General features: G+C 41.6%; 1 protein-coding gene across 5 annotated transcripts in view; it reads right to left on the minus strand.

Moving 5' to 3' along the window:
• Positions 1-20590, minus strand: part of elavl4 (ELAV like neuron-specific RNA binding protein 4) — a 72213-nt gene extending 51623 nt beyond the window's left edge. For 2 of the 5 annotated variants that reach the window (XM_072389560.1, XM_072389559.1), the window contains exons 1-2: positions 19897-20590; positions 19076-19216 (exon numbers count right to left, since the gene is read on the minus strand). In XM_072389560.1, coding sequence (XP_072245661.1) covers positions 19076-19216; positions 19897-19944 — 189 coding nt within the window. In that variant the 5' untranslated portion in view covers positions 19945-20590. Of the gene's footprint in view, positions 1-4909; positions 5169-6210; positions 6685-19075; positions 19217-19896 lie in introns of those variants that run through there. The other 3 variants (XM_072389561.1, XM_072389563.1, XM_072389562.1) reach the window with 3 other exon arrangements.
• Positions 20591-20829: the final 239 nt, after the last annotated feature.

Consider the following 20829-nt stretch of genomic DNA (forward strand, 5'->3'; position numbering starts at 1 on the left):
TTTTGACCTGCAGACACAAACTGCTAGATAAAAACCAACGTGTCAGTCAAATGAATTTCCCAAACTAGGAGCCAAGTAAATTGGATTCTCTTTTAACTGTGATCTTGCAAATCTGCAGGGGAATCCATCCAGCTAACAAAAGTCTGTTCTACTATATTTCATCAGAAGGCTTGGCTCGCATGTCTTCAGAGAGATGATGGATGCATGTAACTACAATCCCTGCAGTTTAGTGATTAATCAGTTACTGTTTTGTACCTCCATTTGTCCAACATGGCCGTTACATAAACCGTGCGTCTGAGTTCATTCACTGAAGCTGTAGTTTAAAAAACTAAATAAATACACCTCTGAAACGTCAGTCAATCAACAGATAACGTAAGATGAGTGATGCTGAAGGAGGTTGGAGTTGGATGGATACTTGCGTCACAGTTTTATTTGCACACCTACTGCTTAATGACGCTCTGTTTAGTTTGAAAGCCCAAATGTGTCTATTACCAACCACAGTGGTACCATTTTGTAGCATGTTCAATTGCATGTTCAATCTATAATTTAGCCTGCAACAGGAACATATGAATGTTTAATATATCACAGACAGCGGAGCCTGTCGAAAGCATGACCTTGAAACGTCCTTTAAACATCAAACAGCGACAGCACTGGGGCCAGTTAAGCTGCAGAAGCCAAACAACAGGCAACATGCTCACACTCTTGCTAGTACGCATAAACGCAGCCTGTCTGCCTGCTGATGCTCTCCACTGCTTTCTGTTCTCTTTTTTCCTGGGATGCAAAATGCAGATGAGACGAGTGAGCGGCTTGTGCACAGTCTCAGGAGAAACTGCCAGTCAAATCCAAACATCTGTATGAATACCAAAACACACAGTATAGGGTGGGGGGATGAGAAGCAGAGAGGGGGAAAAGAGGGGTAAGCGACAGATAGAAGATGAGGGAAAGAGTGGATCGAGAAGAGTGAGCAGTAAAGTAGCTAGGAAAGCCAGTGTTCCTCTCTCGTTCCGTATTTTTGACTGAACAAAGAGCTACACACACATGAATACCTCTTTCCTTCCACTGTATTTTCCATCGGGATATTTATTCTGAAAAGCAGCAATGCACAACAAGGGCTCGGTCCTGTGTTTGCTAGTGGGCTGAGGCGCTAACACTCCCCAGCTGATTATGTGTCTGTCTGTAGCAGTTTGAGCTGCTGCCAAAGGAATTAGGTCTAGTATTTGTGAATGCTGCTCCCCTTACAGCAGAATGCCTCGCCATGCCTCTCGGATTTCTAGCTTTTTAAAAACAGAGAGGGAGAAAAAACATTTTAAATAAATGAAGAAAATCACTGTGGAAGCCTATTAAATTTTTAACATAACCATTTTGTGAATCTTCATGTGTGTTTAGGCTTGACACAAAAGGAATATTTAAAAACCAAAGCATGCTAATTGGGACAGAGATTGTTACAGCAGCTTCTTATTCAAACAGGCTTTTAGCTCATTAAATGCTCCCATCCGGCTTTTGTTTAAAGAAAAGTGGAAAAGACATTTAAAGAAAAAATCCTGGGCAATATCTATACTGACACTGCACAACCAAAACACTGATAGACATAAAGCTCTCACAAAAAATGTACTGAAACAGCAGGAAAACCTCTTGCCTCCAGTATAAATGCACAAACAAATATCTCAATAGCTCTTTTGTGTTATTCTATGCTCACAAATAAAATCTGTATGTTCTGACATGTTTCTGCATGTTTTACATGTTTTTTTAATTTTTCATTCAACCGTCCCTCCTTTTCAGTTTAAATGTTATTGTGGATCAACAGTGTATTTAGATAGAACCATCACTCTTTTAAATGTCATGTTTTTTCACACTGTCGATTTTAAACACCACCGCACAGGACTTCCTCCTCCAGATTACATATGTAATCCAACTAAATGGACTTAAAGTCACACTTATCATCATCGCCACTATCTTTTAATCCACTTTAAACCTCTTTGCAGTCTCTGGCAAAAGTTGTTCCAGCGAATGTGAATTTATATATGACTGATTCATAACTGTATGTGTCAGCCCCAGCTGTGTTGTACTAGTTAACTGTCATTTACATAAAGTTATACGTAAGGAAGACTTTAACAATACAGTAAAAACTACATGTAGACACACAGCACACACAACAGACCAATCGCACGCAGAATGTGGCCATTTAACAATTCTCATAATCACTGGGCACTGCATACCTGCGCTTATCAAGAAAATAACAATTGGGAATAAAATCACTTTAGTATCAACACAGCTGTCACTTTGCCCTCCTCATACAAAGCACAAGATTGCTAAAGGCCCTTTACTGAACAAGTGTTTACCACTTGTCCTTGTCTAAAGTGCACTTTATGAAAGTCATTATGGCATATTCACTGCTTGCTGAGGATCTGGAAACACCCTGCCATACAAAGCGAACACCAGACATTATTCACCTCCACAATTTTCTGCTGCTCAGTTCAATGACAAACCATCAAGTTAGCTATACAAAAATCCTTCTAAAAGTAAATACGACAAATAAGTGTACAAGGCCAAGGAGAACAGTTTAAAGGTTCTGGGTGATTTACCTCCCTTTGACAGCTTGCTAGATTTATTGGAAGAGGCTTCAAATGGTGAAGATGTTTTAGTAAATTTTAAATAAAATTGTGTTACTAAAACAAAAGAGAGAACAGTTTTTTTTCAGGTTAAAGAACTAAAGTACTGTTGAGAGACCCTTGACATAGTCATTTTAATTTCACGATTATTAATGATAACTTATGACAGTTTAAAGTAAAGTAGAAGTAAGCCATATGGAGCTAATGTTTTGGCATATGGACAGTATAGGAAAGAATGTAGTAATGTAACCTTTTAATCAGCCTCTTAGTTAACCATGTCAGTATGCATCTGGACTCACATCAGCAAGTCCTCTGACACACACACACACACACCCTCATGCTCGAATAAACTGTGCCTTACAAAAACGCAGACATACAAAGTATAGCACAAGCGCTCACGTAACTTAACTAATTTGTTCACCTGTACCGTTCTGTTACTTTGGATATCATTTTTCTATCTCAGCTCATCATCGTCTCCCCTTTCTTCCTTGTCTTCTCTAAGCTGCCTTTACTGTTACTTGAACCTATGCTGGTCTTAAAACTAGACACAAAAGAATCTGCACTCTATTCTCATGTTTCTTTGATCTTCAGTTACGTTTAAATCACTCAGCACATGGTTGGTGCATTGTAGCTAAAACACCCCACCCTATTAGCACTGATGTGTAACCTTGGAGCACAGTGTTCTGCCAGAGGGTAAAAGACTCACTCCATGATTCTGTGTACTATAGATATATATATATATGTAAATAACATATACATATATTTATATAGACTGAATGTATACACATATGTGTGTGTGTGTGTGTGTGTGTGTGTGCGCGCATAAAATGATGACCTGCTTCTAGATCAGGTCCCCCACTGTTTCTCATCAGGAGGCTTCACGGTGCACACTAATCTAATACCTCAAATGCTAATGAGAACTCAACTCAACAGTTGTAACCCTCCCTCTTTCACTGTTCCTTTTCATTCTGCTGCTACTCAATTTCTTTCAAACTCTGCACATATAGTAAACACAATGTAGAGTGCTTCTCTGGTCACGCCTGTCTTTTTACATCATCAGTTATATATCCCCGCAAGGCTTTCACACTTATGCTGACACGAGGCTTCAGCCCTCAGTGGTCAGAGCGACAGGGTTGTGAAGCAGCAAGAACGACCGGCCACATCATCAGACAGAGGGGTTATCTTCTTTAAAATGAACATGTGATGATATCTGATTCTAAGCAGCCAGTATAGATGAAGAAAATGTACTTGCTGACAAAAAAAAACCTCTTCCACTCCTCCTAATGCAAATACAAGAAGTGAGTCAAGAAAACATTATGAAAAAAGATTGCATTGAGAATGCAATTAATAGAGCAAAATCTAGTCACAATGGTATTAGCGATGAAATACAACTTTGCCTTACTGTCTATCACAGGTGGAAGTGATAGGAGGATAAAACGACTGGTGGTTTTATTGGTCAACCTTTCACGCTGTCACTTGGATGTGATGGATGAAGGGATAATGTTAGAGTGAGTCTCAGGATGAGCAGGATGAGCAAAGCAGAACACTTTGACAGCTTAACATTACAGCTCTCACGGTGACACATCCCAGTGAGCATATACACACACCATGACATATCAGTAAGAGAAATAACACTCAAGAATAAGATAATGCACTGCACTGAAAACCTATTGTAACCCAGGGATGTGCACAGTTCCGACATATTTACTTTTGTCACCCCTGGCAACACACATGGACAACACACTTTGTACACAAGTGGCCTGTTTAGTGCCACGTCTTACTCATGTAACTTACATCTGATAGTTTGCATACTTTCCCTAACATGTTGCAACACATTCAGCGCCAACAATGTGGAATCTGACTCTGTTTCAGAATTATGAACAGGTGAATATTTGAGGGATATATAAAGGCAGGAAAACGGGGGGACACTTACATTCCTAGCTTCAACATAAGATAGGTGCTGTTCCCCAGTCCTTTCTTACCTCTACTCCTGCCGTCACACATCTCCTATTAGCATGATATCTGACTTTGTCCCTGTCTTCCTCGTTTCTCAGTCTGCCCACACACCTTCAGCCCAACCCCCTCACCCCCCTTGCTGTGACCCTCTCCATTGTAAGATGGAACTTAACATTCGGCACATAAAATAGTTCAACAGCATCACTGCATTGCATGTGAAAGAAGGGTATAATACGTACTGACTGAGGGTGACAAGACATCTACAACTACAGTCTGCTCTAGCCCCCGAAGAATGCTCAAAATGAAACAGAGTATAGTAGCAGGCTGCCTGTAGCATTTCTTACCATCTTAAACCCATTCCACTCCATTTGGGAGATGCCGGCCGTTGTCTCACGTTCCCTCACTCCTCACACAACAGCTACACCAGCGCCTCAGAAAAGAAACACCCCTACTCAGTATAACTCTCTCCCTGTCTCAGTCTTCTCTGATGCTGCCTCTTTATTCTTTTCTCCCCCTCTTTATCCTGTGTCTTAGAGTAGAGAGCTGCGCATTAGATGTGTATGGAGCAAAACATCGCCTTCTTCCACAGATGCTGTGAGGAGAATGATGAGTCTGGATGAGAGTGCTGGGCTGCAGCAAGTCTGTCTCTCTTTTTCTCTCTCTCTCTGTCCTACCGCCCACCCTCCTTGCTCCCCCCCACCCCACTCCCCTCCTCCTCGCATCCACCGCCCAGTCTCCTCCTCAGCTGGAAGGTCAGAGCCCGCCCACCAACCCCACAGCTCTCCTTTAGAGTCTGTGATTGGCTTCTTGGCTTGCCTGTCAGCCTTGGCTTCACCTCCCCTCCCTCGGCGTTAACACCTTCGCTCTCTAGCTGGCTTCGAGCCCTCGTCGGCACACGCCAACCTCTGCCTGCTTTGGCAGAGAAAAGGCTCTCTGAATCCCAGCAAAGCAATCAATCGCTGCTGAAGTCTGCGCTTGAGCGAGCTGGGCAGAGCAGCGCGGAGCAGAGTGATTGCAGCCTCAGGCGTTATGGTAATAGGATGCCTGCGCAGCAGTGTATATAAATGAGCGATTACCGTGTGCATGTTAAACCCTCTGTACATTACATGACTGTGTATACAGACTATATCTCTACCGCCTTTACTCCTTGTCTCTCTCAAACGGACACAGAAATGTTTAAATACACAAAAGATACTTGGTTGAACAAAATAACGAAATCATTACAAAATTACAACCATCAAGGAGTAGAAAACTGCATAACTGATTTAGATACTAATCAAAACAATCCGTCGGAATTTAACGCTAAACCAGTGGTTGCGTCCACCCCGACAAGTTGTTGTTTCCTGAACAAAATTAAAAAACAATGTGGCACATAGGTATCTGTCCAATAAGGCGGCGCCTTTAAAAGAAGCATAGATAACTCATCTAAATATTTATATATATATATATACATATCGAAATTCAAATTAAATGAATCGCTGTCAGTATGCAATAAAGGAAACGCGACAGATCGGTATAGGTCCTTATGTCTCTCTGCTGCGGTACGCTCCGGAAAAAAACACTGTAAACAGGGCAGAAGGCACAATAAGTGACTAACAAGTAAAAAAAAAAGAAACCTTTATCTCAAGACGTTTCGCCTACTCACCATGACCATTATTGTGTCAGACTGTTGGTTGTACGGAGCGTAAAAGGCGCTCTCGGGCAGAAAAAAATGGAATTAACAACAACAACAACAAAAAAATCAACAAAAAAAAAAAGCCAGTGAAGTCAACGTGGAGAATCAGCGGCGTGTTGGAGAGGATGAATGAGCCGAGGAGGCGATGTAGTAAGAATCAAAAAACTAAAACGAGCCAAGGCGTGGGTGTGGAAGACCTGCAGCCCTGTCCCGCGCTACAGACGTAAAGGCACTCGCCTTCAGTAAAACCTTGAACAAACACAGCGGCAAAGGAAGGATTCCACTCAAAATAAAGGATTCCGAGCAAACACTCTCTACCTTTCCTTTCCCCAAAAGCCAATTACGGAATGTCCTGCCGCCTCACGCGCGACCTCTCATTGGCTGAGCAGGTGAGGACGGGGCGGTGCGCTCGCGGATGAGAGTGGAGCAGGCAGTCTCGTTGTGGTCCACGACGTGGGTAGTAGGGAAGGATCATATGGGGAGGTAGATGCGAGAGAGCAGTTCAAATGATTTTATATTCGTGCGTGCATGCAATTATCTGTCCGCCAACTGATAATAATTATGCATGAGATCAGCACTCTAGGCTTTTAGTTTATGGGCGCGTGCCTCCACGTCCCTTCTTTGTCATTAAACTGGGGAAGAGGTTATGTGCATTATTGCTGCTGTGTATGAGAGTTTGCCCAATGTTGTTAAGCCATGTAGCCCTCTCCACCTCAGCTGAACAGCAGCTCTCCATTATTCTTTAGCCACAACAAAAACCCACCATAGGACAGGTGCTTAGTAGCTCCCCCTATCCAAAAAGTATGAATATCACTAAAAGCGGTTCCTTGCATATTCATGCATACGTTGCATACATGCGTCATAAGTAGCAGGATGGCCAATCTTACATTTTTCTGATAGAATGCTGCTGTGAAATTTGTACTAACTGATGCTGCGACTAGCGCTGATGAATTATGATAATATGTAATTCACTACAGTTTATTTAAGATGAATATTTTGCAAAGTGAATTCTCAATGTCCAGTTGCAAACTTGCCCCATGTTTATATGATCCACCTGGCTCCCATCTTAGGAAGACAAGAAGAGGGAGCTCTTGCCTCCTTTTACACAGTTTACTGACAGGCAGAAGTACTTGGGTGGACCTTCACACTTACATTTACACACACACACACACACACACATATACTCTCAGAATGCACATACCTGACACATAATTTTGCATTTACAAGCCTGCACATTGATGTACTCACTGTCTCATGGTGATACATTCAGGCATCCGTGCTGTACATATAAACATCTCTTTTTTTATATTACTGGTTATATCCTCATGCTGCCTGAAGATCCAAACGGCATCAGTTTAGATATTATTATAATGGTTTACTTTTTTCCCCCTCCCACCAATAAGAGGCTGTCAGCAGGTCTGTTTTATTTCAGCTAACCCTCAGCTATGTGAGGCCTGGCTGGGCTAATGTAACCTAACTAGTGGACATCCCCTAAGCTTAGAGAGATTCATCCTCCCCCTCTCAGCTCAAGATGCATCTAGATTGGAGTATCATATCTAAAAAGTCAAAAGTGCCAAAGAAAATAGACGTGGAACTCCTGGTTGGGGTTGTGTTTATAGATTTGATCAAAAATAGTCATTACTAAAATGTGATCTTTACTCTCAAACAGAGCTGAAACAAAGAATAATTGAGAAGTTGATTAAATGCATGCACACAAATAATTTGCTGCATTTCTGCGGTATGTTAGACTATTGGTCATACAAACCAAAATATCCATTTATTAATTAATTGACAGTAACAACCATAATGATGAAAAATAAACATTAGGTGAATCAGTAATAAAATAATTGTTGGCTGCAGTCTAACTGACATGTTAACTCTGTAAAAGTTTGAGCTTTACAGCAAACAGATACTGAAGTCTCAAGATAAACCATCTACTGCAAACCACATCACTAAATAATGCCCTCTGTAACTCACTGAAGACTCTACTGTGTAAACATCATCTACAGAAATCCCCCAATGTGAACTGTGCACACACAATACAAATCTTGCACATACAGTATACATAGCCTACTCTAAACCTAAAATTGGGTTGCATACAATTTTACAACTGTGAGGGTTGAGTTTTAGCCGTACACTCAACAGAAGGTACATAAATGAGCTCCCAAATGATCACGAAGGAGGAAGTGGAGAAAAAAGGCAGGTTCTGGAGAACAAAAAGGCAGCACTGAACCACAGTTCCTCAGATTTTCTGTTTCCTCCCTCTGACCTCTCCACCTGTCTGCTTAGCTACCGCTAGCTAACTAGCCAAACAGAACCATGTGCCCAACAAACTGAGTCTCCTTACTATGACCTCAATTAGGACTTAGTAGCTTATGTGCACACACACACAAACACACACACACGGGGAAAAAGGGGCTGAAGAAGCTTACTATTGTTTCAGATAGAATAAAAATATGCTGGCATCTGCAGTCTAGAGGTTTGTATCAAATGTACAGTATGTAACAAAACAGAGAGAGTAATTTATAATGAAACAATGAAAATAAATTAAAACAGAAGTGCGTCTTTGTCTTTTTTCCCTTGTCGTGTGCTTCTTTATATTTTGTGCCTGAGCAGAGGGAGGCAAAATTTACAGCTGAATGGTACCGGCAACAAACCCTCAGTCTTCCATTCATCTTTTATCCCCCGGCTCTGACCTTTAAGGTTCAATAAAGGCTTTGGGTTGGACCCAGGAAGAGATACTCTCCATCCCACAGAGTCTAATAAGCCCGACCAGACCAGGTTTTTATTGTTGCTTTTCAATTCCCACCAGTAAAGAGTAGAGCGTTGGTAGTGACTTACTCACAAATCAAGTTTTATCTTTTTATTTTTTTGGGGGGTCCTTTTTGAATCTTTGTGCTCTGCCTTTACAGTAACATAAAGTGGGCGATCTTTTTGGTATGTCATAATGGACAGTGTTTTTCAGGGTTTTTTTTTTGTCTCCCTGTAATATAATCCAAATAACATTTTCTCCAAATGAGAATGTGATTTGAAAGTGAAAATAGCCTCTCACAGTTGTCTTGCATTGCATGTCATTTCACTAGATTGCTCCATGGGACGGTGATTTCAGAAAGCGATGACAATGACTACCACTGCTCAGTAAATTAGCTATAAACACATCTGTTCTTTCTAGTGTGTTATGTTAGTGGGTGTAATTGTGATATACAGACACAAAGATGGACCCATGTTGCTGCTAAGTGCGAATACACACTGTGCACTATATTGTTGTGTATAAGCAGAGGGAGGGAGTAGTTCAGCTATTCAATTAAAAGTATCCATGTTGACATTCTTAACAGGATGAATGTCAGCAGTGCTGCAGTATGGATTTGGTCTCTCTCTTATTATGAACACATCAAAAGCAATACAGAAATGAAAAAAATGTCAAACAAAATTATTAGAGGTGCAACTCTTTTACTGGCATTTCCACTTTGTTAGACTGGGAGGAAAAAGTGCACAGCGCTGATTGGATGCATTATTTGGCCTAAGCAATGATGACTGATGCTAAATAGTTCTTTAGGGAGGTAAATTATATTTCTTTGCTCTTGCATCGTTTTGAAATTTTAAAAGCTTTTGTGGCTATAACCCAGGAAGGCCAGCCACACTGTCAGCAATGTGAAACCCCATCTCACTTATTGGCTCTGGCTCATATCCATAAACACACACAAACAAACAAGCCAAACTAATAGCAAACATACACAGTCACATGCATGCAGAGACATACAGTACATACCAGTCAAAAAACACACAGAATGCTTTAATTCATGTGTCACACTCTGACACTTGTGATGGCTACAGAGGTGGAGCAGGACCACAGAAGTGTGTTTAGTGCTCACAACTTGCTAAAAAGCAGAGAGTTGTGTAATTGTCACAAACTCCTTCTGCACACCTTGTCTCTGCTATTACTTGAAATATTTGATTGTTGGTGTTGAATCTGTGCATTTGATCTGGGGATGCTCTGGTTGTAGCCGCCACATGCTGTTCTGATAACGAGTTTTAAAGAGCATATGCAGAATCGCATATGCAGTATAACAGGTTTGGTTTCAAAATGCAGAGTGCAGAAAGTGATAATTGTGGGTGCTTTCGGTTTGAGTCTTGTTAACTGTCAGAGGCAGTGTTTCAACGCCTGTCTTATGTTTCACTCTGCATAATAAGGCTTCTATTTAAAGGAGGAAAAGTGAGGATGCTCGCTGAGGTGTTACCTCTGTACGCTGAAAGGAAATACCTCGATTATTAACAATGGGAGGAGAACTTTTTTGTTCAGAAGGAAAGCTCATCTTTTTAAGTGCAAGTGGGAAAATTAATGCGAACAAGGACTCGAAGCGCCATCATCTCACAGTAAGGTAACACTGTCATTGCCGAAAAAACATTATTTCAATAATTTCAACAAAAATGACCCTACTTACTAAGTGTGGATAATTTCAACACAAAATATCACCTAATTCTCGCGGCTGAAGCAGTAAAACAGCCTAACGCCTTTGATAACACAGTATTCTGCTTTGCTTTACTCGACCTCTTTTTGATTTGCCCTTGAAGGATAGATTTAGTTGGTCTATTGAAGTTCTGGCAGAAGTAGCATCTTGCTGCGCTACTCAGACTGATGACTGCCCTTCTCCTGGCAGGTGTCCACCCTCTGCCGGTAACAATCAGCAAATGAGAATTGTAGCCTTCAACATGTCTGTATCCCTCAAGGACGACAAAGTCAGCATCACTGAGCCCCAGACACCAAACAGCTGTGGACATGATAACATGTGGCTGTCTCTGGATAACAATGGCTGGTTTGGACTCAGCTGACTTTTGTAAATGGCATATACAGTGCGGATGATTTCTGGTAATTTCATGGTCAGAAATATATGGTACACCTGCTTTTCCCCTGTTTAGTCAAACTGCCTTTCTTTCCTTTGTCTTCACAAGTAAGGCTCTTTGTGTTTTGTGTTTGTCACAAAAGCTGCTCCCGAAAGAAAAAAAAATGATGTCCAAGACCGACAGAAAGACAACGGCACCAAATTCAAACCACTGAGGGCAGATGATGTTGAAATATTTTGGGAGACGGTCGAGCTCGTAGCCAGTCAGACTGTAGGGCACAAACTCCACAAATGGTGAAAATTAATCAACTTGCTGTGACATAAACATCAAGCACATCTCTTACATTCAAGCTCCTAATGGTCTCTTTACCCTGAATATATGTCCTGTGTTCCAACAAAATCGTTTTAGCTCAGGGCCTTGAGATCATTGTTCCTGGTTGAGAAAGAAAAAGCTGACATTTCACTTTGGATGATCTATTCACTATGAAAAACAACTGACAACTAAATCCTACACTGGCCTGTCACATTACAAGTAATATGAATGGCATATGTTGCTTGAATATAGACTATATTTAAAGTTTATTTGGTAATAGCTAATCTGGTTGATGCTTTCCTCATACATCCTCTTTTCTCAGTGTCACCGGGCATGATACACAGCTTAACCCCTGCCTATGTCACTCTCCCTGGTGGAAACTCCACAGATCAGAAATGAATTCTCCATGCTGATCCCAGAACAAGGCTCCGCTGCATTTGTCACAGCCACTTTCTTCAGCTTTAACTCAAAGCTGTTTGGTATGGCTGGAGCTTTGCAGACTGCAGAGATGTGACAGGGGGTTGTTGAAAAGGCACAGACTTGAACACACTGTCTCTGTATCTGCGGAATAGAAAGCGAACACTTCTTCAGTCGCCATGTAGACTCTGCACATAAACTGTATTGCTTTTGTAAATTGAATACTGAAGACTTACTTTAGAAAACTGCTTTTTGATATTTTGATTAGTTAGATTTTGTATTAGTTGCAACAACAAAAAGGCATAGGGAAACATAGCATACTGAATGCACAGACATTTCAAATTTAACCACAATACTTTTGCTCCTATCAAACAAGCACATTCTTGTTTTGTTTTTTTAAAGCAACAGATAGTGGTGATAATAGTCTTTGATAACTTTGAGGATGTAGCCCAACACAAATGAGGGAGGATTTGTGTAGGAGCCCAGGAAGGCTTAGCTATGCATTCATTGTTGATTCTGGCATGTGTATTGGCACTGAGAGTGTACTCTCTACAGGACTCTGGTGGATTAGTGTCCATTTGGACAACAGAGTGGTCCACAGCTTGGGGTGACATTCAACTTCAGGGGACCAGCAGCTCTCACACTGATCATAAAGTTTAGCCTTGCTGCTATTTGTTGATAATACATTGTAAAGGCATTTGTTATATTTGTAGTATAAGACGGAAAAATGGACAACAAACTGTTTTATATTCTATTGATTCTATTGACGTGTTGTCTTGTAGTCTGAACAGGGGGTGTGAAATGAAGCGGTGACCATGCTACAGTGTGGTGGGTCAGTGGATCGGGAGGGGGGAGTTACTGGTGGGCTTCGGGGCTGTGAGGATGGCAGCCCGTGTTGCGTTTGATCCCGGTCGGGGTACATCCATGCTCACAGGGTGACTGCTGCGGTCCATCTGGTGCAGGCTTTAATCACAACCACCCCCACTTATAAACACGCTCACTGCAATAACAGAAAAGAGAGCTCCGCATTTGAGGTCCCTTCGACTGATGTTCACTATCAGACCTCTTTATTTATATAATTTATCTTTGTTATCTCCTCAGTCATGCATTTCTTTGCAGAAATTAGCCTTATTTTTCTCTCTTACAGACTCTGCTGCTCAGACCTCAGGTGGAAAAACGTTAGGCCTGCTCTTCGTCACGGCATTTCAAACCTCATCAAAAATCTCACACTATCAGATCTGCATAAATGACTGGACTGTGGCTTTTGATAAGGGATAACCTTTGAGAAATTAGACACATCCAGAGTTCTTTACATGACTGGCCATCGCCATCGGCGCTGTGGACCAAACCATGCCCACGCTACACGAATCCATCTCTGAAAATGTCACTTCATGCTTGAAGTGAAGCAAGTGTGTAATGCACAAGAAAAACCTCCGTTGGGTTTCAGCTTTAATGCCTAAATGCTCAGAGACATGTTTCGCTTATTTTGCGCTGTTGAGACATTCGGTCCATTAAAGTGGGAAAAAGTCACAGAAGAAAACAAACACTCTAGAAATAGTTTTCCACTGTGAAGATAGCTGGACATTTTGGAGAAATATTTTGAGTGAATGAACAAATCTGAACATTAAGTCAAGACAAGAAATCATAATATGAGATGAATAAACATACATATTTACAATACTTATAACAAAGAAAAAAATCCCGTATGGTGTATGTATTTATTGCTGTAAATCTGTTCACTTAAAATTCTTGTCGCTAATGCTGCTTGTTAGAATATAGTCATTACTTCTTGAAGTGAAAGGTTGGCAGATTACGATGTTGCTTTTTGAGCTCTGTAGGGAAACTGCCAAGTGTTACCCCTCTAGTATTTTAATCATGTTTCCAATAAATCTTGATTAGCTTTGCGTGTAATAAACTATTAACAGAGGAGAAAATTCTTACGGTAAAGCAACTCAATTAGCTGAATGTACAGGTACACACTCCATCCAGGTACAATTCTTGTTCAGGTGGACCCAGTGGGGAGGTGCAGCCACTTCAATGGTCACTCTGCCTTTGCACTAATGCACGAGTCAGCCATACATCATTTATTTATGGTGACAGCAGATACTTTGGCTCATCCCCGGTAATTAGCGAATCAATAAAAAAAAAAAAAAAAAAAGCGCACCAGCTTTGAAACTATCAATTCTGAGATGAGACGAAATAGTGTTGTTCATCAACATGCCGGGATCCCAGACGCGGACAATTACTCAGGTATTGGCAGTGTTTGTCAGCTCAGCATCAACAGGCGCTGAGCTGTCAACGAAAAACGTCGCTGCTCTTAAAATGACCGCCACACATCGTCTGGTCAGTGTCTCTAACCCACAAAATGGGAATCTGTTTTGAAGAAGAAGAAAAAAAAAAGAACACTCCATTTTCCATTTGTCAGAAGATTGTGTTTGCAATATTAATTTTTGTCCATTGTGATGGAAGGGACGGAGCAGAAGCCATCCAAGTGAGATTATCACAGACCGAGGCAGGTCAGTAAAGGGCTTGCATGGGCTAATACCTCCTTTGTCAAGGTTTATAAGGCAGACATAAATCCACATTGCATTTTGATATTGCTGTCAATTTGATAATTAATTCAGTGAGGCTGAATGAACCAGCTACCTCCATTTGATACCTCAAATCTGTCTTCAGGGGAGGCAAAATGTTAATCTGAAATTACATCAAAACAGTAGCTGAGAAATATTTCTATTTTTTCACGTTAATGTTTTGCAATAACAAAATACCTCGCCAGATTTGCACACACAATCCTTCTTTTTTTTCCTCCTGCTCCCCAGACGTGTCTGTTTCATTATTCTCTCGGTATTTATCTTCCTTAAGCCAAATGAAATAACTGCAGCTGGATGTGAAAACATTGTCCTGGAGAGAAAACAAATTCGTCTCTGAAATTAAATGTTTTATATTTCCAAGCAAAAGCACAGCCCTGGGATTTTTTTAAAGAAGTTAAATGAGCAGCAGGAAGTGAGATTATTATTTTTTTTTTTTCAACCTATTAAACTGTACAAATGTAGACTGGAGGTAAATCCCTACAACAATTCACAGGCCCACTATGGATGTTTAATCCACTGCTACATAAACCGTGATAATTATGACTTAGTTATGATAATCTGTGTATTGAAAGACTTGTCAATCAGCATTAGACGAACTGCAGATTGAAATCTGCTTTCACTTTTGGTGGTGGGTGTGACCCTTTAAATTTGGATAACAGGTTTTACTCTTCTTTAGTCGCTCAGTTTTTGATGATTACAGAGACGTTTGTTGTAGTTGATTTTTTTCACAAACGTGAGTAGACATTCGGTTCCACAAGGACTTTCCTCGGAAAACTGGATCCTGGGTGCGGAAACTGGGGATGCTGTTTCAAGAGTATTAAAAAAAAAATAGAATACTCAATTTGGTAATAATACTATGGTAATATAATGCAACGGATGCTGTGAACGGGGTAAATTTCCTTGATGTACTAAACTGATGAGTTGGAGACAAAGAGACAGGCAAATATGAGAAAAAGTACACTTAGCTTGCAGCGTTTGTGTACTGTATGTGTGATCTGGTAAAAAGTGTGAGTGTGTGGGTTTGGGTGTGGATGTGCATGAGCCTGCAGACACCTGCTCCATTCTGCAGTGATGGCTCCCAGCGGGACACAGGCTCAGCTGCTGATCACTAGGCCCTCCCTGCAGCACTGGTGGCCAGCGCATCCCCCCCCCCCCCCACACACACACAGTCACACTCCTCCAACAAATCTGAACCCTTCAGGCCCCCCTTGCAGTGCATCTCTCTGTGTTCCTTGTAACTGACACGCCACATGCGCTCATATCAACTGTATACATGACATAATGTGCATGTACAAGCTGCACAGTCTGTGTTCACGTGGCGCTTAATGTAAATTCTGTGATGTCGTGCGGCCATAACTCGCTCTACTGTAGCTTAAGAAATGCTATAGGGGAGGCATGGTCGAGCAGTCTTTTTTTTTTTTTTAAATTCTTTTCACCAAACCCTATAGCTGTGAAGCTTTGCTGAACAGCACCGCATCAAACCCTCATATAATGTGCTACTGTGTGCCCTAATAGAAGTGAAAGATATATTTTCTACTTTTGTGCTTTTACCTTTCAGCCTTAAGACAGCGAATTTAAAATATTTAGCAGATCGCTTTACCATTCAAAACATTACACAATAGCCACATTGGTTTTTGCCGGCCCAGTGTTAATCAACCACCATTGTACTTGTGGCGTGATTATCATTTTTGATTCCGCAATTTGCACATATCTCCATCTCAGTGTTTCTCTGTGTATGAGCTTCTTTCTCTCTTTTCAGTGGCGCCGTTCAGTCTGCTGCACCTGTTTGTGCCTCAGTGACAGCGGGGTTGTGGAGCATAAATGAACTAATTTCCTGGATATAGAGAACACTGCAATCAAGGAAAGGGGAAATGCAGTGAGCGGCAGATGGAAGGAGCTAATTATTGTTATGAAATAGAGATGACCTCTAACTATCTCCTGGCTGCTTATATACTGTGGCGGCACACGTTTGCCAGCTTCTATGCCACCCCCACCCCAACGCACCCTCTATGGGTTTTGTTGTTGCGGTTAAGATGAATTAACTTAAGGCAGGTTTGAAACGCAACCCTCTCTCGTTTTGAATGTTGAAACAGAAAAGATTGGAGTTGACAAACAAAGCCTCGTGTCACATGGAGAACGGCAGCTGCCTGCAGTGGGTAATCAGTGAAGCTTTCTCCAAATTAACAGCATTCAGCTCTAAAGCACGGTGCACAGGGTTGTTTTTAGATGAAGGCTTTTATTTAGATGTGGGCTTCTCAGAGACAGAAAACTAGAATCATTTCCAATTTATGCGCTGTCGAGAAGGTTAACCTCTGTCTTAAATGGCGATCCTGTATATCCAAACGCTGTTAAGTGATACCACAGATGCTCATTGAGAACACAGGATTTTTAGTGATAATTTCATGAATCATACGCTTCTCCGTGTGCCTGGGTTTTAAACGCTTAGTTCTTTGAATGCCCTTTTGAATGCACTGCTCCACGGCCTTAAATGCAGGATGCACAACTGAGAACGTGCACACAAGCTAGCAGGCACAGATGTGTTGTATGTAACACAGTCACACACAGAAATGTTTAAAAAAATAAATGAAAAATTATATATACTGTTCCAAGGAGCAAGTAATGGTTAAACTTTGTTGTATGACATGGAGGATAAAACTATATATTTGTCATAATCATTTAATTAAATGGTTGACCAAAGAAATTGCACAATACGGTGTCTTAATCTATAAAGCATACTATGGATTGATAGATCAAATATCTATTTTTATATAAATGAACTCACTCCTATGCAGCAATATTTACAATTTGCCGTAGCAGAGTATTTCCTTTTGATAGCACCAGCTTAAAAAAAAAAAATGCAATGCTGCTTTTGAAGCTTTACAAACCAAAGCCACCAGAATCTTCCAGCACATTTATCTAATGTATGCAAATGATCTCGCTGTGCTTAATGAAGGCACCATTAATCACTTTAACGATGGTCTTTTTTAACCAGGGTAATCATGCACGCACACACACACGCGCACACACCCACACACACACACTGTCAAGCATATGCTCTTACACACATGCTCATGCCCTCATGCACAGACAAATATGCACACTTCTTCACCTGCAAAGTATCGATGACAAAAGTGCTAAATCCTAAAAAGGAACCATTATTAAGCCATTTTGCCAGAAATTAAACTACGAACGATGAGCACCTCATAGTCACTCACTTATTGATAACAATGTTCTGAATGAATTCTATCCTTACTTTTTCTACTCTATATTTAATTCAAATCCTTTACTGCCACACTCAACGCAACGTGAAGCTAGTCTTCCGTTCATGAAGCTCCACCCTGGAAACCAGTGGCTGAGCAATCACCTGAAAATCCCATTTAATAACCTGTTCAAACAATTCATTGAAATATGTTAACATGTCAATTGTACCAGTGTTATAAATTCAGCTTATTAGTTCCACTCTTCTCAACAGATAATTTATGGTCCAGCGGCTTTATACAAACAGCTGATTACGCTGCTGTGGATTTAAATGGGCAGCGGACAACACAGCTCTTTGTGTCCTCTGTGGCATCAGCAAAACACTGGACCGATGTCTTTGAACTCGAGGAAGAATTCAAAGCAAATACAGAACAAAAAAAAAAACATTTTTGAAGCCCCGGCTCCTCGCGGACGTATTCCACCGCTTATCCTCGCCATACATTTGCATACAGTTGGCACAAACCCCTGGGTACAGTCAGCAGCATGACAGTGGGTTATGAAGGCTTCCGGGAGACTCAGGGGTGTGGATCTGAGCCAGTTTGAAGGGGAGCCGAACCAATAAAGAGCCCACAGCAGATTAGACACCCACAGCTTCATGTCGCTTTAATGCGGCGAGTCAGGGATTTCTAACAACCCTTTTGCCTAAACGCTCTGGGCTTTCTCATACCCCTTTTTCTCTCTCATTCCCCTTTCCCTCAAGTAATCTTTACTATGTAAATTGCAGAGTAATGTTGACTCCTGTGGAAAATGTCTATCTACAGTGTTCCTGCTTCCTCTGCCACTGTAGCAAGACTTAGAATATGTTGATTGGAATTTAATTGACATGAGCGTTAAGAGCAAATGTTTTTTTCTTTTCTTTAAATGAATCGTTTTTCACAAATCGACGTCTCTCAAAGGGGATTCAGTCATTTTCAAGGTTGATATGTAAAGTTTTTAAATAGAGGTATAAGTAAATGTACTGCCACTGGATGTCTAAGCATTTTCAAAGGAATTTAATTCACCGTGATCATCAAGAAGGACGTATTTCAATAAAATAAAACAAATACTGCAGATTCTCATTGAATTTGAAAATTTCACAAACATTTTACCCACTCACACACAATCACACAAGCATGCACACGCAAACACTTCAAATTCCCTTGATAACAGTCTGGCAGAGGCTAAAGACAGAGTAGGCGTCCTTAATTGAACAAACATAACAATGTAAATATTTCCTAATGCTATCCACTGGGGATACAGGCAGAATCCCACAATTGATTTGCTCTCTTTCAGCCCTTTTGCTCTTTTCCTTAACGCACACAACACATCGTTTTCATTCAAACTAACTCACCACTACCATCTATTTCCCCCCGTTTCATTTCTTGGAATAATGTTCATTAAAGGATTGGAGATACATCATCTGTCTATCCTCTTACCAGGGGTGACCTGTAGCCCATCTGGGCGGGCGATGACAGGAGATCCCTGGGAAATAGCGGCGAGTGCGTCTCGGGGACGGAGCCCACGCCACTGGCTGCTAGTCCCGAGAGCTGCCCGTACCTCGCCATCATCTTGAGATGCTGCTCACAGAACACACGCGCTCACACACAGACACGGGAGGAGAAGGGAGGAGAGAGACAGAGAAGGAAGAAAAAAAGGGGAGAAGGGAAGGGGGGTGAGAGAAGGAGAGCAGATAAGAGCAGGTAGGAAGGACGGTGGGAATGGTAAAGGACAGAGGAGGGAGTGGGGGGGGGGGGGCATGAAGAAAGAGGGAGGTAGAGGGGGATTACAGAACACTTTGCTCTCACACAAATGCATGTGTGAACATGCAAGCGTACACACTCACACTTGCACTCATACTATACTTGCACAGGAAGGCAAATATACAATTTTAGCCCCAGGTGCGCAATTTCACAAGCAAGCCTATGTTGGATGGGTTTGATGGCTACCTCGATTTTGTTGCAATACTGGGATGTAAAGTCTAAGCACTGGCTCTCCATTTATGATTACAAGGCAGGATGAGTGAGAGAAGCGTAGCGGTCCCCTTTTCTGTAGCAACCAGCGTGCAGGGGAAATATAATAAACAGCTGCCGTTATCAATCATCCCCTCTGTCTTCTGGCTACGAGCACACAGAGGCGTACAGACACGCACGGACACACGGCAACACACATGACAGAATGGTTGGCAGCAGACATACATACACAGGTGAGGTGTGGACAAAAAAAAAGAGAGAAAAAAAGCAAATCCAGATATCTTTACCTCATTGCTCAACAAAGCAGCGTTGAGTGTTCGGCTTATTTCGAACATGTTCAGAGTCGGTGCTTTTTTCGTTCTGTCCTTTTATTTTTAGATTCTCTTCAGTTTCTTTTCGCTCTCCCTTTTTTTTTCTTTCTACGGTTGGGAGTCAGTCGCTCAGTCCCAGGAACACAGAAAAAAACAACCAAAGGAGAAAAAAAAAAAAATCAAATCAATTGAAAAAAGAAGAGGATAAAAAAAAAAAAATCCTCTTTAATTTCTGGTTTTGGAGTTGTGTATTTTTCAGTCCTCTATCTTTTCTTTCGCTCCCCTGTCTGCTGATGCACTTCTGCTGGCTGTGGCTGTTAGTGGAGGCGTTTGTGCCCAGGGTCTCCGCACACGTCTGAGGAGTCAATATGCCGTCTTTTAAAATCTCCCCAGAGTCAGCACATTAAAACAGGCGGTCGGTGGGTCAGGCTGGCGGGCTGACTGGCTCCCTTATCTGTCCCCCACACACTGGCTCACACAATACGCTCCGATCCTCACACTGCTCGCTAGCAGATTAGCCTGTCCCAAAACATAGCACTTAGTTTAAACTCCCCTCCCTTTTGCTCTTTTTCTCTCTCTCACTCTCTCTGTATCGCTCCCTCTGGTTTGCTCCCTCCCTCTCTCACGCCATCTCTCTCTGCATCATCTTCCCTCGTTGCTCAGGCATTCAGGCAGCTACAGTTCACTGTGCCACCACAAGGTGGGAAGACTAGCAGCAGCATCACCACATCACTTGCTTTCCGTGCCTCTCCAATCGTTTAGATTTTCCTCTTCTCTCCTTCTTTTTGGGTGTGTTTTTTTGTAACATATGGGTGCACATTGTAAAGGCACATTTACACTTTAAGCAGCTTTCACGCTCAGAGGAAACATACAGCCAGGATTAATCAATAAGTTAGGAGGCAAGAAGGC

This window comes from Leuresthes tenuis, unplaced genomic scaffold, assembly GCF_036924035.1.
Source record: "Leuresthes tenuis unplaced genomic scaffold, fLeuTen1.0.hap1 SCAF_7, whole genome shotgun sequence".
Lineage (NCBI taxonomy): Eukaryota > Metazoa > Chordata > Actinopteri > Atheriniformes > Atherinopsidae > Leuresthes > Leuresthes tenuis.